The 24,694-nt window shown below is 38.6% G+C and overlaps 1 protein-coding gene and 1 long non-coding RNA gene across 6 annotated transcripts in view; one reads left to right on the top strand and one right to left on the bottom strand.

Annotated features, from left to right (window-relative positions):
- EPC1 (enhancer of polycomb homolog 1) overlaps window positions 1-24,694 on the top strand; it is an 88,279-nt gene that overhangs the window by 14,603 nt on the left and 48,982 nt on the right. Inside the window, exon 1 of one of the 4 annotated variants that reach the window (XM_032837845.1) lies at window positions 9,636-10,082. The exons of 1 other annotated variant lie outside the window; for it this stretch is intronic. In XM_032837845.1, coding sequence (XP_032693736.1) covers window positions 9,930-10,082 — 153 coding nt within the window. In that variant the 5' untranslated portion in view covers window positions 9,636-9,929. Of the gene's footprint in view, window positions 1-9,635; window positions 10,083-24,694 lie in introns of those variants that run through there. 2 more of the 4 variants (XM_032837849.1, XM_032837846.1) reach the window with 2 other exon arrangements.
- LOC116855271 lies at window positions 892-24,694 on the bottom strand. Of its 2 annotated transcripts, XR_004380326.1 has the most exons (4): window positions 24,607-24,694; window positions 5,968-6,046; window positions 4,109-4,475; window positions 892-1,202 (listed from the first exon to the last, which is right to left on the bottom strand). It is a non-coding gene; the product is annotated as an uncharacterized LOC116855271 (long non-coding RNA). The 2 variants fall into 2 exon arrangements; XR_004380325.1 differs by lacking the exon at window positions 892-1,202 and having other exon boundaries at window positions 3,635-4,475.

Here is a 24,694-nt window from a genome sequence, read left to right as displayed (position 1 = left end):
TTGTGAATGGAAGGACAAAAGATAGGGTTTGAAAAATTATTCAAGAAGGAATACTTTTTCATTCCCATAGCATTTCCTTCTTTTGAAGGTTTGGGTTTTGAGTGTTTCTGTTCAATGAAAAGAAGGACTGAACAACTTGTATAAACCCAGTTTACCATTTATGTTAAAATGAAGATAATTAGGACCTGGTTCAGCCTACTCAGGGCCAACCAACTTCCCACCCTATACTGACAACTATTGCTTAATCTTTCTTTGAGAAAAGTGCTCGGCTATTTTGTGAAAGAGTATTATCTAAGAATACTTACTGAAATCTTGCTATAATGACAGGCACTAAAGCTGTTTTATAACATTTTATAGGGGTTAAATGAGATAGTATATGTAAGTGCCCAGCCAAAGTAAGAACTCCGTAAATTTGGTCATGTGGCTTCTTTATCTATTTATCTTCTTTATGTATTCCAAACTGTCGCCATGCTACAGAAGAGAAAACTGCAATTCATAGAAGTTAATAATTTTATTTATGTTCACAGAGCTACAAAAGCCAAATCATGTCTAACTCTGGAGCTAGTATTTTTAACCACTGTATTTTAGCCATTTGTTTTCTTAGCATGTCATCTGCTAAAAACCTGGAATGCTGCTTTTAAAATGGGGGAAATTAGGGAGCAGAGAAGATTCAGAAAAAAAAAACATTTTTATTGATTTTCTGTTCTTAAAGGGATGATGAGGAAGAGAGATTTTTTAGAAAAATACATTAAAATTATAAAACTTTATAATTATAAAAATTATAATCAGGTACATTTCTTAAAATAATCCAAACTTATGATAGATTTTTTGAACTTTTAGTTTGTGCTAGACACTCTTTAGAATAATTGAAAAAAAAATATGGCTGGATAAATTAAAAGGGGTGAAAAAAAAGATTACTGAAAAATAAATAAATGGGTGAATCTCAGTGTTGTGTTGAAGATTTCCTATTTACGGCAATGTCCAAAGCACTTTAGTTTCTCAATCAAATCTGTGATCAACTGCAATTTGGATAGGTCATAGATTTTCTGTTCCAATGTGTTATTTTGGGGCATGTAGACACGTATGCCCTTCCTAACCACTATGGTGGAATTGAAATAATATATTCTTCCTTAATATTTATATTTGAGTTGCAGCTGTCTAAGATTTTTCACTATATTATCTCATTTGTTCATCAGAGTGGCCTGAAAGAGAGGAAAACAAGTATTTAGACCGAGTCTATGAGATACTTAAGGCTCAGAAATTAAATCATTTCTATAGGGTCAACTGCTGGTAAATGGTAGGTACTAGATTAGCATCTAGCTCTTCAAACATGGAAGCCAGTGTTCCTTTCAAGACTTAATGCTGTGTCTCAGTGCACCATGTTGCTACTTTGAATGCAAAATGTTACTTATCATTTGACTGTTTTTACCCAAAGCACTCACCCTAAGGGAAACAGTAGCAGCCTGTACAGAGAGACCCTGGCCCCCTGGGGAACTTGCTTGACCAGATTTGGAGATCAAGCAGTCACTGGGCAGCCAGCCTAATGAATCATTTGGCAAGGGGGTGGGGTTGGTGGGGGCTGTGCTGGCTGCCAGGGGTCCTTGTAGATTTAAACGTAGGAATGAACAAAACTACTAAAGGGAAACAAACAAACAAAAAAACCTCTAGAAAATGAGTAAAATGTTTTATATAAATTAGTTGTATATGTGTATCTGTGTATATGTATATACACTCAAATATAGGTCTTTGGTTTCATTTGAGGACATTTTTAGCTTGGTTTTGTTTTGTTGCCTCAGCTAAGAGTTTTGAAAGCCTTTACAATTAATAGTGTTTTATACTGTATATAACGGGGATGGTGGAGCCCAGAAAAATAAAATGATGAATGGGATAAAATAGGATTAAAATGTCCTTTAAAAATAACCCATGCTTATTGAGCATTATTTTTGTGTCAGATCCATGATAAACTCTTTGCATTAATGATTTTATTGAATCAGTGTATCAACCTAAACAGTGGATTCTGTTGATTCTTATCGTATGGATGAAGAAACTGCAGCTCCAAGAGCTTAAGTTAGAATAAAAATCTGAATCAAAGTGGCTTACCATGTTCTTTTTAATACAGAAAACTTTGGAAAGAAAAGTGGCTGAACAATTTGGTTAATTTGGTATTAAATACCAAATATATTGCTAAAGAGTAGCAATCTGCTTAATTCTGTGTTGGTTAGAATTCTGTTTCAGTTTTACACTAAATGTCTTATTTTGCACTGTTTAGCAGGATAAAATTCTTAACTGGTAATAAGGATAGTACTTTGCATTTATAAGATCTTCATGCTTCTTTCAAAGTTAGCATGTCAGGCTTCTTAAACAATTAAATGAAAAACTTGATTAGAAAAACTTTCATTTCCCTGTGTTGCCTAGATTAGAATTTCCCAAAGTGTACTTTTATAGAATTAAAGGTAATAATTAATAGTATATAGTAAGAGGTTGCATGGTTTGGTAAATTTGAAAAGTACTGTGATAAGCATTAGTAAATAGATTTATTTTCTGCAGGACTTGTCCTGGTCCTACGCCTTGTGAGCCCATCCATATTTGTAAAAGAAACATATTATAGACAGTATTTTTCTAACTTACTGGTTTTATATGTAACTTTTTTATGTACCTCATCTCGGAATGTAACCTCTGGGATTAATGTTTTACGGATCATACTTTTGAAAAATGCTGAACTAATATCTGGGAAGAAATACTTACATTTTAGACCTTAAATATTGATATTTAAGATATTGAAGATCTGTATTTTGCCATCAACTCAGAATGGCAGTAAAATCGTCCGCCTTCCTTTGCGCAGATTTGGCTGTATTGTTATTCAAAGAAAGATAAGAGGTGTCTGGGTGGCTGTCAGTTGAGCATCCTGCTCTTGGTTTCAGCTCAGTCATGATCTCAGGATCCTGGGATCCAGCCCTGAGTGGGGCTCCGTGCTCAGCAGGGAGTCAGCCTGACTTTTCTCTCTTTCTCTCCCCTGCCTTCTGCGCCTCCCCACTGCTTGCCTGCATGTGCCATGCGCTCACACCCTCTCTCTGCCCCCTCAAATAAATAAATAAATCCTTTTTAAAAAAAAAAAAAAAAAACAGGGCAACCCAGCTTTGTACTGTCTTTTTGCTATCTCTTAAACCTTTCTTTGCTGCCCACCAAAATTAATTAATTGATTAACTAATTAAAAGTAAAATAAAAATAAAAAATAAAGAACAGCAGATATTTGTTCTGAGCCTTAAGCCATGAAAATTCAAGCCCATTGTTTATTTTAAATGTTCTATTAAGGCAATATGTGTTCTTTATAATAAAGAAAAGTCAGTACACTTTGTAAACCTCCCAAAGAGGGGGCGCTTAAGGAATTATGGTATATACATAGGATAAGTATCTATCAAAAAAATAATCTTATAAAACTATTTAATGAGGTGGGAATATTCTCAGATTATATTTGGAAGTGAGGACTACAAAACAATATTCATTCTTATTCCAATATTACAAAACAAGCAAATGAAAAATAAAAGAAAACCCAGGAAAGACCGGAAGAAACAAAAACATCAAAGTGTTAACCTGATTATAAAGAAATCAATTAAACCAAATATAATATCCAAGTCCACGTTCTACCACAGTGCACCCGTGTTGTTTTTTGGCTGATGAGTCTAGTGTTTGGGAAACTTAATTCAGAAGAAATCTGAAGATATGGATGTGACGTATATCCTTATCACTGATTGGGTCGGTTTTTTGTTCACTGGCTTCTGCAACTTTAAAGATGGTAGTTAAGTTTTACTTCCTCCCGTAACCAGGATTTTGTTGTGAAATAATGGAACACATTCTCTCTTAATATGTCTAATTTGGGAGGCGCTGATGATGTTAGCTGCTCTGTCCCTGGGTATGTCCTGAAGCTAAGTTGATTTTTGGCCTGGAGGTACTCTCACTTGGGTGGGCAAGTAACAATAATAGTATCATAGAAAAGTACTGGGAAATCACTTCAAAATTTTACTTGGCTTTGGGTTGCCTGGTAAATGATTAATGAACATTCTTCAGGCACCACTCAGCCATGCCTCCTCCAATTCACTTCTCAACTCACCAGAGTGTACTTTCCGCCCACAGCGTCCTCTAGAAGTCGTGCTTTTTATGATCTCCAGTGACAACCTCCGTCTTTTTGGTCCTTCTCATTGACCTTTTTGGTCCTCCTCATTGACATTTTTGGTCCTCATCATTGACCCTTTTGGTCCTCCTTGAAATATGGACATCAGCTGGCCTTCATGTTTCTCCCAGCCTCTTGTCCCTCTTTCTCTGTTCTCTCCCTGGCTCTTGTGCTTCTTCTGTCTCCTAGATGTTGGTATTCCTCCGGCTCTGTTCTCCATGCCCTCCTCTTCTTACTCCATAAATCATTCTTCACACCTATAATCTCAGTCCATGGGGTTGAGATTATTCACTTTCCCTTCCCTATTCTGGAAGAGAAGAAAAACTGGATTCCAGGTGCTTATCTAAGTAATTGGCACAACGGTTACTCACAGTCATCAAGAAGAATAGAGTGAAAGTAGAACTTTAATTTCAACAATCCTAAATTATTAGGTAATAGAGAATATAATTCTGTGCCCCAAGTTTCAAAAGGAAAATGATTTCCTTCCTTGGGTCATAGAAGCAATAGTAACTCACATAAGTCTCTCTTGAAATCCCCTTTCCCTGTCAATCTTTTTTGGTCTACCATACACTAATAAATTTGACGTAAATCTTCCAACGTAAAATTCTACTTTGTTAATGGTTTTTCTCTTATTTCTCCAAGTTTCATTTCTTCGCCCCATGTACCATTTATACCATACTGATTTGGATATGTTGCTTAGTAGAACTAATTTCGAAATATAATACATTTTATGTGCTGAGACTGTAAAGCACCTTAAGGGTTACTACCTTCCCTTTCCCTACTTCTACCTCCGTTTTCTTCCTCCTCCTCCCCTCGGCCTGCTCCTCTGGTGTCTCCCAACTCTCTCATTGTTATACCTTTGCCCCTTACAACCTTGGACTAACACCTGGCCTATACACAGGTGTAAAATCTGCCAGTAAGTGCCAGTCATTGGATTAAATAGGTTGCTCTCCAGCACAAGCTGCTTTACCTAGTTCTTAGTAAACATCCAGTCAGTATTTATTGAATGCTCGAAGGAATGAAGAATCTGGACTGCTGCTAGCAAAATTGGCATCATGATTTTTTAAATCTTACTGTCCCATCAGAGAGTTTAACTTCCTTGGATCACTAGCCATTCTTGCTCTCCTTCCTTTCTGCCTCAAAGGAAGATAGCGCTAAAGTTAATCCATTTACATGATTTTTGCTTTCAGCGTACAGACATGCCCATATCTCTCCCACCTTCATAAACAAAATTTGTGACCCAAATAGTTACCCCATTGTCTCTGCCTCTCCTCCCTTCCTTGCTAAGGCTCTTAAAAGGGTAACCCATATTCAACATCTTTCCTCACCTCTCATTCACTCCTCAGTTCACTTTATAATCTGGTTATGGGTGCCTCACTCTGGAGTTAGACACCAGGGATTTCAGTCTCAGCATTGCCTCTCACCAGCTTCATGACCATAGGCTGGTCTTGCAACCTCTCTAACAGGACAGATCTCGTAGGACTCCCATGAAAATTAAATGAGATAATGCATTTAAAATGTACTTCTGCATTGCCTGCCACATAGTAAATGTGGCTATTATTCTTACTGATTGAAAGTGTAATAGGAGTTCAGAAAGGAGAAAGAATGGTGTAAGCTTAAGAAGAATTATTTTGAATTCACCTAACCTCTCTTCAGATTAGGAAATTAGAACCCAGAGAGATTAAGTAGTCAAAATTTCATGGAGGACATGATATTTGAATTGGATTTTGGAGGATAGTAACAATAGTTTACAACTACTGAAGGTTTACTGTGGATCACAGGCCATTCTAAATACTTACATGGATTGTTTTATTGAATCTTCAAATCATTTCTGTGAGGTAGCATTTTGGTAGCTAGAAATATATAGTCAGTCTGAAGCTGGATGGGTGAAAATAGAGAGAAAGGAATGAATAAAAATCTGGAGGCAGGAAAGACATGCTGATTTCTAAAGATGGTGGTGTGACTTAGGAGGCAGTGAAGAGCGTGTCTTAGGCAGTAATGGGAAACTATGTTAGACAGAGTTAGTCAAAGTTACTGAGGCACCCTAACAACCATATACCCCCAAAAGGCTTTATCTAATGGGCAAAACAAAGAGCAGATACAAATAAGTGACTTGGGGAGGGGAGGATACATATGGAATGGGGATTTAGGCACACTGATTTGGTGGCATGCAGTATGAACCCCTGAAGGGCAGTTTGTACTCTCTTCTTGATATCCCCAGGAAACAAAGCTTCGTCCAGCCACTGCTGGTTACCACTAGTCACTATGAGAGTACCTGCAGTTTCCTGTAAAGTAGGTGGTTAAGAATTCAAAGGAATGCATGAATAAAGGATGCATTGGATTGGAGGTCATTTCTAGGCAGGAAGTGATGAGAGCTGGGACTATGGTTGAGACAATGGAAATGGAAACAAGGAAACGAATCCTGGGTACAATGTCCAAGAATAAATAATAAGACTTGGGCACATATTGGACATGAACTAAAATTCAGAACCATATTCCAGGTTTATTATATATAGCCAACAGCAGTGCCACAGCAGTTGCATTTCACACATTCTTTGTTGTTTTCAGAAGTTCTGTATTTGGTATAAATTGAAATGAAGCACATTTGAGCATGATGATATTATAATTATTATCACCATTAAAACTTTATCTCTTTCTACCCCTATTCCTTCAACCTAAGTTCCTACCCATTTTACTGTATACCTGGTTTGTTGTCAGAGTTTCCTACTGAATTCTGGCCAAATAAGCCTTCTCATCTTCATAAACCAGCCAGCTGCCTCCTCTCACTGTTTTGTTCAAACAGTTGCTTTCTCCCATGAATACCCTTTCTTCTACCGGTTCATTGCCATTGCCAACTGGAATGTTAGTCATCCTTCACAACCAAATCACACACTATCTTCTCCATGTTCTCCGATCACCCCAGAGGGAACTGACTTTTCCTTCTGAACTCCCATAACACTGTACTTCACCATACTGCCTTGGGCTGATCATTTGGTTAACTGGGTATCCTTTGATCAGAATCTTACTTGTATTCCCTACATTGAAACCTGAACCGTTATTACTGCATTCCTGCCCCTAAGGAGGGAGGGAAGTGAATTGAGTTATAAGGCTTGGGACTCCAGCCTTTGGGTCTTTGGGAAACCAGGACTGGGAGTCAGAAATCCAGGGCATTGAGCCGGATGGAGAATTGATGCAAAAAGAAAATGCCTCTCAGCAGGTATATTATCTGCAAAAAGGTAAGCTTAATTTGTAAATATCTCCAAACCTGCCATGGAGGGTGATTCTAGAATTTCTAGGGAGCAAGGAACTGATTTGTACAGTGCCCATTAGGGATGAAGAAAATGTTATTCATTAGCTGTTATTTTAATGCAGTTTTAAAATATTGTATTTGTTTCCTTGGTGGTTCATTCATAATTTAAGACCCTATTTTGTTCTAGAAAGTCTTATTAGTCCGTAAAGTCTGTAAAGACTTTGCTCTACAAAGTCTTCTGTAAAATCAACAGAATTCTACTCTCAGGATTTTCAGAAATCTAATATTGCAGGCTGGAGAGGACTACTCTACAAATATTGAGCCAGACCTCTTAAACCTGCCTAAATACGTATCTGTTGCACAGTATGCTTGGCGATTCTTGAGGCTCCCAGAATATGACATGGGCTCTCGTGGCTGCCTTTGCACATGCTGCTTCCCTTGCCTAATATACTTTTCCTTCTCTTCATTTTTTGGCAAGATTAACTCATACTTATCCTACACAACTTTGACTCAGATATCATCTCCTCCAAAAAACCTTCCCTGAATCCTCTCATTAGAGCCGCTGCCTGTGCATTGGGTGCCACTCCCGTCTGTTCCCACAATAGCCTGCGCTTTCATCATAACACTCCAGGTGTGGCAGTTGTCATCTAAAGGTCCTTTTCCGAGAGCTCTGTGACAATCAGCAGCATACATAGAAGGCCATGAGGACTCCTAAATATTTGCTCACTAAATAAATGCAGTCTTAGTATGGGAAATGTAGATGAAAGTCCCTCTGCCTCATAGAGGGAAGTTGCCAGTATTAAGAGTTTCAGGGTAATTTTCGAGAACTGCAATCTATGCACTAGTTGTCTTTTCCCCACCTGGTAGAGCATAGCTAAACCAACCTGGAAGACAGCAGTTTGCCTATGTGCCTTAAGCAAGTAACAGCTCCTATCCAACCCGGTATTTAAGGATAGTGATTATTTTTACTATGTAGCTCCCAGGAAGAAAACCAGATTTATAAAACATTTTTGTATCTCAGTGAATGTTTGTAATTTTGCTGGCAAACCTACTAAACCCACCACAACAGTCTTTCTGGATTTTTTTAAATAACCCACTGGAAAGAGCTTTCTAGATACCAATTTTCACGTGTATTATAAACCAAATATTAATAGATGACATCCATCTAAATTTCTATAACAACACGGTCTCCCCCCGCCTTTTTTTTTCTTTTTTGATTTGACAGGAGCACTACAGATCTTTATATGATTCAATTTTAGAAAGTTTTTCAGAAAACAAGTGATAAGTGGAACCCATGGCTATGTTGAAGCAGCATTTTCCTTCAGTAAAAAAAAAAAAAAAAAAAAAAAAATCATGAGCTACTACATGTAACGAATTGGCTCTAAAATTCTGAAGGTCTTGCTTTAAATTTTTTCCCCCTAAGATAACAGTGTCCGATAACAACTCCTTTTGCTTCAATTACAATAAGAGTGAATATGGGTAGATAAAATGCAAGATTAAAAAAAAAACAAAAAACCCTACTTTGGAGCAGAGTAGGATGTCTACCGTTTATATTGAGCCCAATGGATGGGAACTGACCAATGGTTTGCGGCTGAGCCTGTCAAATATTATAATCCAGAGTTTCATTAGACGTAAAAATAATCGCTGGTAAAAGTTCACCCGAAGAGGCATTCTGCCCCTAATTTCGTTTGTATTTTTGTTTTAAAGACCTGAAAGCCCGCTAAGACATGCATTCACCCACTGAATTTCCCATCGGTGCGCTGCGCCTCTGGAGCGCCCCTCCTAACCCCCACTCAGGGCGGCTTTGGCCCCCCGGCGTCTCCCCCGCCCCTCGCGCCGGCAGCTGGTTGGGGTGACAGGTGCCGAGCCCGCCTACCCCGGGGCAATAGCACCACCCCGCAATTCTCCCGCCGTTGCCTTTCGCAAAACCGGCGTGCGGGTGGAGATAGTTTGCCTGCTCCTTCGCCTGTCAGAAAACGGCGCTGGGAGGGAGCGAGCGTGAGAAAGTGAGCGCGTGCCCGAGAGGGAGAGGAGGACGGAGGAGCCGGCTCCCGGCGTCCGAGCGCCCAGTCTGCCCCGTCCCGCCCGTCCGCCTCCGGGCCCGCAGAGGGTGGGGGCCGCGAGCAGCTAGGCCGGCGGGCGCCGGGGGTTGGCGGGACGCGCGCTCCGTGCCGGCGCCCGGCCTCGAGCCCGCGCTCCCCCCCCCCCGCGTGCCCGCGCCGCTGCGCGATGCAGTGTGGGGAATGGCTGGGGTTGGCTGAAGAGCGCACAGTGGAGTTTTAATGTCCGCCATGTTGGCCATGGCGTATTGAAGAGAGCGAGCGAGAGAGGAGCGGAGCGGCACAGCCTCCCACCCTCCCGGCTGGTGTTAGTACCCGGACGGCGGGCTCTGCGCTCCGCCCCTCAAGTCCCCGGCAGCGGTAGGCGAGTGGGGACCGAACCCCCGGTTCTCCATGATCCCGCTGGCCGGGGCCGTTTCCCCAGAGCGGAGAGGTATCTGCTGCGCCTGAGATGAGTAAACTGTCGTTTCGGGCGCGGGCGCTAGACGCCTCGAAGCCGCTGCCGGTTTTCCGCTGTGAGGATCTGCCCGACCTGCACGAATACGCCTCGATAAACCGGGCCGTGCCGCAGATGCCCACCGGAATGGAGAAGGAAGAGGAGTCGGTACGTGTTAACTCCCCTGTCCGACCCAGCGCCAGGCCCCGCTCCCTCTGCTGCCTGCGGCGGCGGCGGAGCAGCATACCCACACAAAATGGCCGCCATCTTCTCTTCGCCGCCGACTCTCAGTCGCCGGCCGGGCCTTTACCCCGCCTCCCCCGGCCTCGACCCCCGGCCGCTGCGGCCCGGCGGGGCCTCCTCTGAGGCCACCCGCCGACCCCGGCCACTTGTACCCGGGTCCCGCGGAGTTCGGGAGCCCGAAAGGCACAAAGGGGTCACGTGACGAAGCTGCCGGCAGCCATTTTGTGGTCTTAGTTCTTGGGTTGGGCCTTGTGCATCCGGAGAGGGGAACGGGCTGGGTGGCTGTGGGGGTGCGGAGAGCCGGGAGCCGCGGAGGACCCGCCTGCAGCCCTCTCCGCAGGCCGCTGGGTGGCGTTCTAGGGCCACCTCGGTCTTCGCGCGCTGCCGGCGCCGGGGAGCGCAGGTTCCGTGCACTGTGGGGGAATTTCACTTCCCGTTGGCCTGGAAAGGTGGCTGGGCTCACTGGGGCCTGTAATGTTGACAGCACGTCTGTGAGGTTTATATTCCCTTCACCCCCTGCAGTAGAATGTCGAGGGTGCGGCGTGTTTGCCCGGATGACTTACTTTCATAGAAGATAAGACTTAATATCCTCTCTCTGGGACTTTTGCATTTAATCCTCCCAAGTTCTAATTAATCGGAGGGTAATAAACTATTCCTGACTTTTCTTTGATCTGTGAGACTATGTTGCAGACTTATTTTGGAGTACGTAGCTCTTCCTAAAGCCTGTAACTTTATTACTGCCTTTTTTTTTTTTTTTAAATAAAGTGTAAGTTCGCCTTCTTTCTGGTTTCTCAACATAGGGGAAGAAAAGACCCAATTTAAGAAGATGTTATAGATCTAGATTTCGAAAGAGGGGGTCCTTATGGATAACCGAACTAAAGTTAATTGAGTTCATTTACAGAAATCTTAACATTGAGGTGTGTAAATCGGGTGGGTTTCCGTATTCAGCTGTTTACACCTAATAGACATTTTATCATAGCTGTGGCTTTACCTTGTTGTAGAAATTGGGTTCAGACACAAGGATAATAGAATCTTCCTCTCATTTCCCCCAGATCCTTGACAGTATAACTTGATGACTTCTAATCCTAAGGAATTGCATACCTTGGTTTTCAGGTACAGCCATTTAAACAGGGTGCAGTGTATTGACAGTTCAAGGAAATCAAGGAGTCGCTGGATTTGTGTGCTACAATTTTGTTGTGGAAAATTGTACTGTAATACTTCTATTTGGTACTGTAAGAATTTTAAATGTAGAAATTATGCTTTGTAATGTTGATTCTGAAAATAAAGCTATTTAAACTGTTTGGGCTACTTAACCTTTTCAAGTAAAACAGTTGTGACAGTAAATGTTACTTTTGAGAGTAGTGTTTTAAATCTAACTTTATAGATAAGCCAAGTGATAAGTTTTATGTAGTAGTTGAGATTGTCTAGTGTAGTACTGACTTTTCAGCCCTTTATCTATGAGACGGAACCTCTTTATTTTACATGTATCAACTTTAGAGTAGACTGGTGCCATTTGTTTATTTTTTAATAAGTGATTTGTTTTTAAAAATTAAAGTACTTGTGACTGCAGAATCTTGTCTTTTGGTTTTATTTTTGTTTCTGTTTATAAGTTTTACAGATAATACTCTCAAGTTGGGGTGCTGGTGTTACACTGCCTTGGAATTTAATTTATAGTTCTTGTTTTGCAGCCAGGGAAGGTGGGGAGAGCCTTGATAAAAGCAAAGTAGCACTACAGTACACTTTAGACATTTAGTGGAGTCTTGCTTCTGTGAATACTTAGAACAGTCCAAGAGGTACAATCTGAAATCAGAGCTGAACTCAACTGAAGTATTAATACTTGTTAAATTTTACAGATAATTTTGTTCACAGAAATAAATTTGACATAGTGCAGTGGATATCATTAGTTAGTAACATGTGGAATCTATTTCTCAGGGACATCAGGGACTTTTTTCCTTCAGACTTCTTTTTCCATCATCTATTTAAATTTGTTTCAGTTTACATACAACCAAAACTATGACCAGTGAAACACAGACCTCAGGAACAGATACCGAATTTAATAGAAGGATGTAAACAGTACCAGGTAAACTGCTGCTGTACAGTCCTACGGTTCATGCTGTCAGTAGTAGTAGCAGGCCATGTAAGTCACACTATTAAAAGTAGCATGTTACACGCTGTTGAAAATGTAGACTAAGCATAAATGTAGTTGAATTCTGAGCTAACCTTAGAAAAACAAAACTTCTTGATAATTTGCTGAAGCATGATATACTTCTTAAAAAGATGAATGGTTAAAACAAACTTTTGCCTTTGACTGATGCATTATTTATAGTGTCTCTTGGAGTGCTCTAGAACCTGAATTGAGGGTCTAGTTTAGAAGTATAATGGTATGTTGATCATGAAAAATAGGGCAGACTTAAATGAGGATGGTTTTGTATACACCACTTGATTAAGAAAGCATTTCATGATCAAAATGTATCTGCAAAATTGTCATGTAAACTGTGTCTGGTAATTTTTACCGTATTTTGTTTCTATGGTGAATAACAGAAACCTAGGTCTTAACACTGAAAATAAAACTTATTAATGTACTCCCATTTAACCAATTTTAATAATGTAAGATGAACACATTGACTTAATTAGGCCTGCCTCTTAATTTTTAAGAAACAGTTTTAAGCAGAAATCCTCAATTCCCCACCCAAAAATAACTTAACTCAGTTTTAAAATTTATTTTTATTACTGTAGGATTGAAAAATAACTCCAGATTGTAATAAATTGAAGGACTTGACTGAGTTTTAGACGTTTAGGGATTAAGTGTTTGAATTGATACACTGTAATACTTTATAACTTGCCAAATCAAAAAATAACTTTTTTTTTAAGTAGACTCCATGCCCAGGGCAGAGCCCAACATGGGGCTTAAGCTCAGGACCCTGAGACTGAGACCTGAGCTGGTGTCAAGAGTCATGGAGGCGCCCCCGAGGCAATTTTCAAATAGGAAATCAAAAGACTGTCAGCTCTAAAATGAGATAAATGAGTCTCTGGGGGTTAAAAGATAAAAGTTTAAGCAAGTGGAGAGGGCAGATGTTTCACCATTATAGTACTTGAACATTTTTATTAAGATTATAATCTTAAATTTGAGATCATAACTTTGAAGTTAGGAATGTTCAAATACTGAGTTTAGTGCCATAGCTTCACCTTTAATTGAAAAGATAGCTTTTCCAAGATGTCAGTACTATTGATAGGTTTTTCTTAAAGTTGACTTATGTTAGTCAAAATTGGAGTTTTATGTTAAATTATAATTTTCCCATATGGATACTTACCCCTTAGGAAAGACATACTGAAAACATGGGTTTTAAAGTGATATTAAAGCTCCAACAAATTGGAGCTACCTGGTTCCAGTAGTTTAACATTTTCATTGGGATGTCTAGGGTGTTGTGGCTTCATTAGGAGTGGAGTTAACCTTTTTAGTTCTATTACCTACTCTGGTTTGGGTAGGGTATGTGATGTAATTGACATATTAATGATATCACATTGATATTACTTTATACAGCCACCTTTGAGACTGTCAGAAGTAGGGTCTAGCCATTACAATCCAACACCTTGTTTTAATAGGGTTCTAACCAGACAAAATGGTCTCCTACACGTGCTTTTCTCCCCTTTTAAGACTACCACCTTTCATTATTGGTCCTGTATACAATGTTATTAAACCCAAGTTAAGGATCATTTATAAAGTGGGCAGGTTTTTTTCATTTTTAATTAGGGAGAAATTGGAAATATGTACATCTCTTTGATATGAGGAAAAATAAGTGCTACATTTTCAAAACTTAAAGTTTTCTATTTTATAAAAAAATTAAATGACTTTAAATGATCAACTTAAAAGTTTGATTACTCATTTTTTGAAAGAAACCAAGAATCTTTTTTTCTTTAAAATTTTATAAACTAAGAGCTTTTAGTCCTTGTATTTGAAGCTGTAAAATTAATCTAGCTTTCTCCCTTCTGTCTTGGAAGTGAAGAAAATATGTGAAATCTCAATTACTGTAGGAGCAAGGTTCAATTTTTTCAAATGGTTTGCATTAGAAAGAAATCGAGAGTTTTTTTGCATTAAGTAGTAGTCTATTTAAAATCAAAGATAACTGAGAAGCAGTAGTAAAATTTAATTCTACCCTCCCAAGATTTTTTAATTGTTACATTTTATTTGTTCTTTTTCTTTTTTAAGTGAGCTGTACACCAAACATGGGTCTTGAAATTATGACCCCAATATCAAGGCTCAACTATGTCTCTACCGACTGAGCTAGCCAGGTGCCACTCCCTACCAAGATTTTTTTTTTTAAAGATTTTATTTATTTATTTGACAGAGATCACAAGTAGGCAGAGAGTGGGAAGCAGGCTCCCCGCCGAGCAAAGAGCGTAATGCTGGATCCCAGGACCCCGAGACTATGACCCGAGCTGAAGGCAGAGGCTTAACCCACTGAGCCACCCAGGTGCCCCCCTACCAAGATATTTTTAAGTAGAAGTTTCTAAGTCAGTGTTTTAAGGGTTGCTGGAAATAATCTTGAAAGTTATGAATTCCCACAGTACGCACATAAAATTTTGTGATTGTATATTTTTTTTAGGAGAAAAGTTGCTATGTGTCATCAGTTCCTCAAAGTATTGGTAATGAGGTGGAGCAGGAAGCTCAAGGTTAAGCATTACTTCTAGAAATTTCAAATGAAGTTATTTTGATTTTATCAGTATGACAATTAGATAGACTTAGGAGAAGGATAATCGAAAAAAGCTAATAGGCAACTTAGGAAGAGACTGAGTACTCTTAACTGCCAAAGGAGCCTCTTGAAAATTATAATTCCTAGGTCCCTAAAGAGCTCTTATTTCAATGTACTGTTTGATATTTAAAATTTTGGGTTAGTACCATTTGTACATAGACTTCATTTTCTTATAAAACTGACAGGCTTACATATCTAATCATGTTTTGTGAATGCTTTGTGATCTGTAATGGAGTTTGTGCTGAACTGCCATTTCTTTTTCCTAATTAACAGTACTTAATTAAAAGTACTATCTAATTGTAAGATAGCTTAAATTTTGTAAACAAGGAATAATAACCTGTGTTTACACATTCATAGGTTTGTGGTTAGATTGAATATTAAACCAACACCCCTAAAAACAAGATTTCAATTTTATATTTTGCATTCATTTTGCATCATGGTATGTGGTAGTAGTAAAGTTAAACAGATGAAAGATTAACATGTGTATGTACATACATCGTTAATGACAAGTTTTGTTTGTATATATAAAAATGTGGAGTCTGACTATATGATTCAGTTTTCCTGAAAAGTTAGGGGTATTTGTTATAAGCAGTTGATTAAAACAGTAAGTTTAAAGTAAAAGATGGCTTTATAAAAGGAGCAGTAATACCATGGAATGATGGCGTAGTTTGTAATTCTGCTTCTTAAAAGAATCAACAAGGAAAAGAGAATTTTATATTGTAATTTGGGAATAAAATGAGTTGTGAGTTTTTAGGTGCAAAAGTGATATGAAAATATGAAATACTTCTAAAGACAGGGATTAGAGTATGTCTTTTACTTTTTAAAGTAAATTTTTGAATCCTTAACGTGTGATTTATGTTAGTATTTTATAATACCTTTTCTGTAAGAATATATCATTTATTGAGAAGTCAATGAGAAAAATGATTCATATGTTTTCAATAAATTGCTAAAACTACTTTCCATCAGTTACTTGAAGCTAACTGTTGTCTCAAGCACATTTACACATTGGGACAAGTCTTTCCCTGATCAAGTTTATGTAACTTAATGCCTGTGATTACAGGTAGTGATTTTGAGCTATTATAGTTACTTTAAACATAATGGAGACCCAACTCTGTTCCTTTAAATGTATATGAAGTGAATTTCATCCACCAGCTTTCTAGTAGTAGGTGGATGAAAACAAAGACATGTTGTAATTAAGTGTACCATGACCCATTATTTGAATTGTAGCTGTGATGAATGGGAGTATAATCAGTTCTTCAAAAGATAAACCTCTTCCTCAATTATTTGTTGTTGAAGAAGTTATCTTTGAAAATTTGGTTCAGTTTCAGTTATACGTGGTGGCATTGTTTGCTGAATTTTGCAACATATTAAAGCAAATCATTTTGTTTGAATTTATTTCAGTAGAGCAAGTTCTGGCTGAAGAAATAGAACGTGGCCTTAGAGTGAATCCAGGGGCAAAGATAATGTGAGGTTTAAAACATCCTGTGGATGGGCAGACAGCCTCTCTGCTGTCCTGCCTGCTGCTTCCTACGGTGTATTCAATAAACTTCCATCTCCTTTAAAAATAAATAAAATAAAGCATCCTATTGATGATTTAATACAGTCTCAAATCTTTTTATATATTGGGATGAATTATTTTCATAATTGTGAAATCACAAGTAGCAGTCGTATATTCTCTGAGAAAATGTAGTTTGGCTTTTTTGGCCTTTGACAAATCACTTAACCTTATTGAGTGAACTTTAGTCTTTTTATGTGTCTGCGGTCTCTGATTTACTCTTACAAGGTAGCTCCAACGAGTGAATAAGGCAGGGTATGTAAAAATGCTGTGTAGATGACTTTTGTTATTACCAAGTACTAATTGAATGTTTAGAATGGCCTTTTTCTTGATTCTGAAGAACAGTTACATTTACACAATCCCTTGTGTTTGGGGATTATCTGATGTGAACGTGTTAGATGTGTTCTTTTCTTGTTCAGTTGTATATATTTGCAAAAAGGGTGTCTTTAAATTTAGGTAATAATTGGGAAAATCAGCTTTGGACTCAAGGCTTCATCCAGGTTCCAACAGTTGAGTGCATGCATGTACACACCCGAGTACTGAGGTTTTTGTAACTGCAAAATGAAGCAAGGCTATGATAATTTCCTGTTGTAATGAGTGTATTATGTTACCAATAAATTCAAGTCTGTTTCCAGATGTGCTTTATGTGGTTATAGAAAAGTCATTCAATCTTGAATTAGTTAATGATTTTATTTGCATATTATACAAACATAATTTACACAGAAATAAAGGTAGTCTGGGTGCATGGATAATTAGTTTCATTTTAGTCTAGGGAGGCTCACAAGTTATAAAGGATTTAAAGAATCTAAGTGGGTGCTATAGTCACAATGCTTTTATTGTTATGAGAATTCAAAATTGGAGCCAGAATCTTACAGTGATGGTTGCAAATTTGTGTTTTACCTGTAATGGGGGGTGAAGGGAAACTAAATATAAATATGGCTATTTGGAAGTCTAAAGCAAGAATGTGATCATTATTCTAATAGATAAGTGGAGGTATTTGAGGTGAGGTATGTTTGTTGTACAAAGACTGAGAAAATGGAGATAATCCATTTTCATTCACTTTTATTATAGCAAATATTTGTTGTGCATTTGCTTTGAGGCAAGGACTGTTATAGGCCCTGTGGATATGACAGTGAATAAACAGGGTTCATTTTTTCATGAATCTTATGTCCTAGAATATATAGTAGGCTCTATTGGAGCTGGAATTTTTGTCTAGCTTTATTTAACTGATGTGTTTTCAGCACCCAGAATAGTGCCTGGCATGTAATAAGGGTTTGATTTGTTTAACTGAATGAATTCTAATGGGAGAACACCAAAAAAAGAAGGCAAATAAAAGTAAAAAGTACAACTTACATGGCAGTAGAATAAGCTAATTTCAGGTGGAAGGAGGAAGATTGAGTTTTCTTTGCATATGTGGTCAAGGAACACGGATCTGGAACTTGAATGGTGGGAATGAGCCAACCCCGTGAAGATCTGGATGAAGAACATTCCAGGCAGAGAAACCCATAGATGCAGAAAGCCTGAGGTAGGAATAGAAGGCCAATATGACGAGAGCAAAGTGAAGAAAGGGTAGGGTAGTATGAGACTGAGGACCAAGGATAGTCAGGGGTCCATATCTGGTTAGATAGTCTAGGCTACTACATGAAGTTTGTATTGTTTTGAAATGAAGTAAGCAATTAGAGCATTTCAGGCAAAGGAGTGACATGATAGGAATTGTGTCTTTTCAAGAGTATTCTTGCCACCATGTGGGAGAATGAGCCATATTGGCAGGGTGATGGTGACTTTAACTAGAGTGGTGATAGTGGAGATGAAGAAAAATGGATAGGTTTGAGGTATATTTTGAAGGTAGAGTCAGCAAAACTTGCTGGTAAATCTGAATGTGATAGATGGAGAGAGAAATCAAGGATTAACTCCTGATTTTTACCTTGAGCACCTGGATGGGTAGATAATTGGGCCACTTACTGAGATAGGGAAAATTGGAGGAGGGAGGATACTGAAAGAATGGACATGTTTGGTTTGAAGTGCCTCTTATCCATAACTAACTGGCTAGTAAGAACATAGTGCATTAGAACAGTCTGTACTACAACTGTAAAATTTAGAAGTCATGGGTTGGTACTATAAACTTGAAAGTCTTTGGGAGATAGTTTTTCAAGCTGTGCCTTGGGGCTCGGCTAGAGGAGTAGCTAATAGAGAAGTAGGAAGAAAACAAGGATCAACGCGTCTCACAAAAGGGACTTTGGTTAACTATGTCCACTGAGAAGATGAGTAAGGGGAGGGTGATTGATCGGATGTGTGCCATTGGGCCATTTTGGTGGAGTAATGGGAAGGAAAACCCAGTGAGAATAGAAGAAATAATGAAAGATAAAAGAGTCATGGCGAGTATAGATGACTCTTCGCAATAGTTCTGCTGTGAAAAGAAGCAGAAAAGTAGGACAGTGGCTGGAGTGGGCTAGGGAGCAACAAAATGATTTCTTTTAAAAATGAGTCACAATAGAGTGCTTGGGTCTCTCAGTCTGTTAAGCATCCAACTTGTGATTTTGGCTCAGGTCACGATTTCGGGATTGTGAAATTGAACCCCACATCGCGCTCCAAGCTCCAGAGTCTGCTTGAGATTCTCTCTCTCTTCCTTCTGCCCCTCCGTGTGTGTCCACATGTGTTTTCCCTCTTTCTTTCTAACATAAATTAATTTTTTAAAAAATCAGTCACAAATTTCCAGCAAGCACAAAGGAAGGATAGGACAGAAATGAGGGAAGCGGAGATAGCCCTTGGTTTCCCTGTCTCTACCCAGAGAGTTTACAGGCTGTAAGCAGAGGTAGGGGAGATCCCAAGTAGACCCTGACAGCAGCCTTCTTGAGTTGGAGAGAGAAAATTCAGAGTTTGGGGATGCTGAAGTGACTTTAGGGTGGGATATCAGACATGCACAAAGTTCCAGAGATCCCCTTGAGTGTGGCTAAAAACTGATCAGAGCCTATCTGTGAGGAAACTAAAGAGGCTGAGGGAAAAGCAGTTGGAAAGAACTCAGGAGGACAGTACAGGGAGCTCACATAGGGCGAGGAGTATGTTGTGTCTTCAATAGCCAGAGGAGAAAGACATCCTAATACACAGGTTGTCAGATAAAAGCTCTCAAAAGAGTTACTTCCTTAGTAGTAGGCCCCAATTAGCTTTAAAGACTGTTCTGGATACAGCCTAACAAAGATTAAACAGTATTCTCAAAGGGATCAAACTAATTTTGGAGAACTTCACTGTGTCTCAGAAAAAGCCCAGAAATGTTCAAAGGAATACTAAAAGGTCCTACAACATAAAACTTAGTTTTTGGCATCCATTAAAAACTTATCAGGCATGCAAAGAAATGGGAAAATACAACCAACAACCAAGGGAAAAAAATAACAGAAAAAGACAGAAATAACCCAGGTAATAGAATTAGTAGTTAAAAATGTTAAAGTAGTTATTAGACTTAGTTGTAATGATGTTGTCAAAAAGGATAAAATGATCCTATCCCCTCTTCTGCTCGGCACTTTGTTTTCTAAAACTATTTCCTTCAGACTGTCTCTTCTGGATCAGTTTCACGATGGGGATTGGTCATTAATTAGAACAGCTGGTCATTAATTGGGGTACTTCTTCCTCTTTAAAAGTAAGGCAGATATGTGATGGGGAAATGCAGATCCGTTATTAGAATTGGCAGTGGGAGAATGCGGTAATGCATCCCATGATTCTGTTTTCTCTGTGAAGTATGAGGTGAGGTCATCACCTCAGAGTTGTCAGGGGGACCTTAAGAGAGACGAAGGTATGTGTAGGAAAGCTAATTTACTAGAGAAATGTGGTATGATTGAAGGACTAGCTGACAGCTCGGTGTTTATGATCATTTCAAATGAGACCAGTCAGCTCACGTAAGCAGTTGAATGCAAGCATTAAACTTGAGTTCAAGCACCAACTAGGTATACAGTAGGAGTTTTTCTAGGGCAAAGGTTTGCCCAGAATGGACAGAGGAAGGAGAGAGGGATGAGAGGTAGATCATCATGATAAACCATGGAATCTAAGCTGGTTGGGGAGGGAAAGGACATCAGGGAGCTGATAAATAGTGGGGGAGTGGTAGCAGTCACTGAAATAAAAGGCTCTGTGGGAGGGATGTGCTAGATTGGGTGAAACTAAGTCAGGAGAGGGTGGTGGTTAAAATGTGAGACGCTTGATTTTAGATGTCAGAGGTGGTACAATTACCAGTGAAGGCAGGAGCTAGAGTATAATCACAAGTGGTGCCCAAGGTGGAATAAAGGATCAGATTAATGTGGGTGAAGTCATGATGGTAGAAGAGTGTTAGTAGTTGAGAAGAAGACTGGGAGCTCTGACTTGACCAAGAGAGTGTGTAAGTCAGCTTTGGGAAGAGTGATAGGTATGAATTTCAGAGGGGTTATGATTTTTGAAAGGACAGTGAAGACAACATGGTATGGGATTTCTTTTCACTAAAAGCAAGGAGGGTGAATAGTTAACCCATCTCTGAGTATGTGGGTTATATATGTTTACGCTGTACTGGGGTCAGTTAAGTGTGCAATAACATGTCAAAAGAAAAGTACACATCTTAATTAAAAATACTTTATTACTGGAGGACTTGTGTGGCTCAGCTGGTTTCACATCTGACTCTTAATCTCAGCCTCAGGTCTTGATCTCAGGGCCATGAGTTTAAGCCCCCCAAAAATACTTTATTGATGAAAACCATCATTCAGGCTTTCAGTGAATTGTAATTCATTAACAAGTATAATAATGACAAAATTTGAAATATTGTGAGAATTACCAGAATGTGACACAAAGATAAGAAATAAGCAAAAGCAGTTGGAAAAATGAGGCCTATATGCTTGATCTGTTCAGGGTTGCCACAAACCTTCAGTTTGCAAAAACTGTGAAGCTCTATGTAAATATCTTTACAGTGAAGGATTTTGGTACAGTATGCTTATCGAGGATCCAGTAAGTGGACCTTTGGTATTCTCATCAGGGGTTCTCCACGGGGACTCTAGTATTCTCTTCATCCTCAGGACATTCTGGAAAATTGTGGGGATGCCTTTGATAGTCACAATTTTAGGGAGATGCTTTTGGGGTTAAGAACATTGTGAGTTCCACTGTGCAAAGGGTAGCCCTGCAGCGCAAAGAATTGCCCTTACAATTTTGACTATCCCCCAGAATATCCTAACAGGTTAAATTTCCATTTGTAAATTATCTGAGTCTAGGACCTAATTTCATTTTACATGTAAAGTGTTTTTTGTGCAGTGTATTTATTTTTATATTTATTTTTATATATTTACACATGTATTAACATTTCTAGGATTGCTGTTAGTATATAAAGTAATATATGTATATAAAATAGGGAAATGTTGTATTTCATTTAGAACTTTTGTAGGGGTTGTTACCATTTTGGAAATAACTTCGTCAACATCATTTTTGGGATTTGAGTCAACAGACCTAAAGCGTAGCGTCTGTTCTTTTTTAACTGTTACATTCACAGTGATTCTTTGTGGACATGTAGCATCTGTGATGGCTTCATTTTGTCTTCCTAAGTAATATCCCAAGTATTTACGTGTTGTAGTACATACTTTATTGTAAATTACTTTCCTTTTATTCTCCTTTGTTTTGCAGTTACGTTCTTAGATTGAATATTTTTTCTAAATGCATAAAGTAGAATAGTAAAATAATTTAAAAAGGAGCATTAGGTCTGATAGGGTTGAAAATACCTTCTCAACTGGGCTCAAAACATGAGCTATGTAATTAGGTTTTAGTTAAAGATCTGGTTGTGCACTTAACCCCAAGTCTGATCTGATTGAGATCCTTTGTAAAGTATAGCATGGTGGCTTACATATAGTAAGTGCTCAGATCTTTTTAACTTACTATTTTAGCTTCACTTTTAGTCCTTGAAGGATTTTTAGTCCTTGAAGGATAGAAACATGTTTTTTAGGTTGTTTTAAAAAATTTCAACAAATTTCCATTACAACAAATTATTTTTGTTACAGAGTATTTTGATAGTGAGTATGGATTTTGATACACCTGTAGCTGTATTTATGACAGAATGTGAAATACTAAACAGGGTAGCAAAAAACATGGCCTTAAGTAGACAAGTGTGTCAGCCAAATGGATTGTCTTCTCAACTTAAACACATGATTGGTTTCCTGGTGAATGCTGAAATGTATAAAATGCATTTTGAAGAATTCATCAGGTGAAAAAGTTTTCTGCACTTTTTAACAGATTCTGTACGCTTTAGTGATTTATAGTTTTTAAGGCTGTTCCTTCACACAAATCTACACATTTGAATCTATTAATTCCTGTTAAAAGGTTGGGACAGCCTCTTAGTCTAAAAGATTTATAATTGCTTCTTACTTGATCTCCCTACTCTGGTTTTCAAATTTATAGCCCCTGCTCAAAGTTGTCAGGAAGATCTTTTTAAAATTTGAATTTGGTTGTTGCTCGATATCTAAAATCCATAAATTGTTCCTTTTTCTGATAGAATAAAATGCAAAAACTCCATAACGGGGTTTCCTGGGCCTTGATGATCTGACCTCTTTTTCTAGTCTTTTCCCTTTCCCCTGCTTACATTCTATAGTATTTATTTATTGCTGCATAATAAATCACTCCTAAATTTAGTAGCTTAAAACAACAAACACTTATTATCTCACACAGTTTCCAAGGGCTAGGAATTACCAAGTCTGGTAAATGTAGGATGGACCACACAAGGCTGTGAATGCCAGGGGACACGCATCATTGGAGGCAAGCTACCACAGTAGCCACATGCGAATACTCTTTCAAAGCCCCCACAGGTCTCATCCCATTATAGTATCACCTTATCGTCCAGAATCTCATGCAAATCAGTTTCAGATATATTCATGCTGCTCAGATGTAGTTCCTTAGGTACAGCTTCTCAAATTTCTCTCAATCTTTTAAGCTAAAGAGAAATATCTGCCCCCCCCATACCCAAAACACTATACTGGGTAAAGCTTAGGATAATCCTGTAAAGCATTCCCCATTCAAACCAGGTGGCAGAAGATGGAGCGTGGTAGACACAAGAAGGTTCCTGGTCCAAAGCATTTTTGAAATCCAGTTACACAATTACAGTAGTTCCTTGGTTGGATGTCAGTTCCTGAGTATAATTTATATAAGACCCTCAGCTTTGCCCTTTTGGCATTTGGTTCTGCCCTCTTCTTACTCCTTTTTCATGAAAGGTAGAATGTGTTTGTTACTGAGTTTTCTTAGCTTGCTTCCTGCCAACATTCTGGGACTCTGAAGATCTTTTTTCATTCTGTATTGTCTCTTGTCTATTGTTCAAGTTGGCTGTGTTTCAGAATATGTAATTCTTTTTAAAAGTTTGTAGGTCTTCTATGTATTTTATTGGAATCTATTTTATTAATTGAATGCCACACCCGTACTTGTCCAGATAAGCCTTTTTACTATCCTGAGCTGCTGCTGAGAGACCACACCATTAAGCCTCCTTTGGGGGGGGGGGGGGGTCGGTCTTTTTGTTTGAGAGAATCTGAAGTGAGTAGTTCTCTTTACCAGGCCTTTTATCTGGAACAGTCTTTGATCTTTCTGAGGTTTTTAACACAAGATTTATAATAAGTCAATCCTTCCATTTAGTTTTAGACCACATTTTTCTGTTAGTGCTGTGGATTTGATCTTGGCTTAGAGTCCATTTCTAAATTTCAGCATTTGCATCCTGGAGAAACTGCGCATTTTCAAAACCATCAAGTCCTGGCTCTTTAACAGTTCTTCATTCAGTTTATTTTTTGTCATTTTCTTTTTTTTACTGTATAAAGCAGAAAAACAAGTCAGTACTTTCAGCTCTCAGTTTAAAATCTCTTTAGCTAAATCACCTGCTTTATTAGGTAAATTTTTCTACTTTTCACATAACTAAAGGTAACAGTGTTACTAAATTTCCTGCCCTCATCTGCAGAAATCATCCCTTTTCTTAAAGGAAACACCATGAAGCTTTTATTAACAGCTTCTTCACTAATACTGTCCTTAGAGGCCCTGGTCTAGTTCCAAAGCCATTCTAACATTTTCAGTTTTTGTTACATAGTGAGGACCTAATATCAACATATGTGTTGGTTATCTGTGGCTGCATAACTAACTACTTATCCAAACCCTAGCAGTTTAAAACAGTCTGACCTACCTTTTCTCAGGATTAGCAATCTAGGAGTTGCTTTTTTATGTGATTCTGGCTGGATATCTACAGAAAGCTGTTCAGGGTTGCAGTCATC

Source organism: Lontra canadensis, unplaced genomic scaffold, assembly GCF_010015895.1.
Source record: "Lontra canadensis isolate GAN:19392208 unplaced genomic scaffold, GSC_riverotter_1.0 scaffold100, whole genome shotgun sequence".
NCBI classification, from domain to species: Eukaryota; Metazoa; Chordata; class Mammalia; order Carnivora; family Mustelidae; genus Lontra; species Lontra canadensis.
Note: the sequence above shows the minus strand (reverse complement) of the source record. Positions and strands in the feature narration are given on the sequence as shown.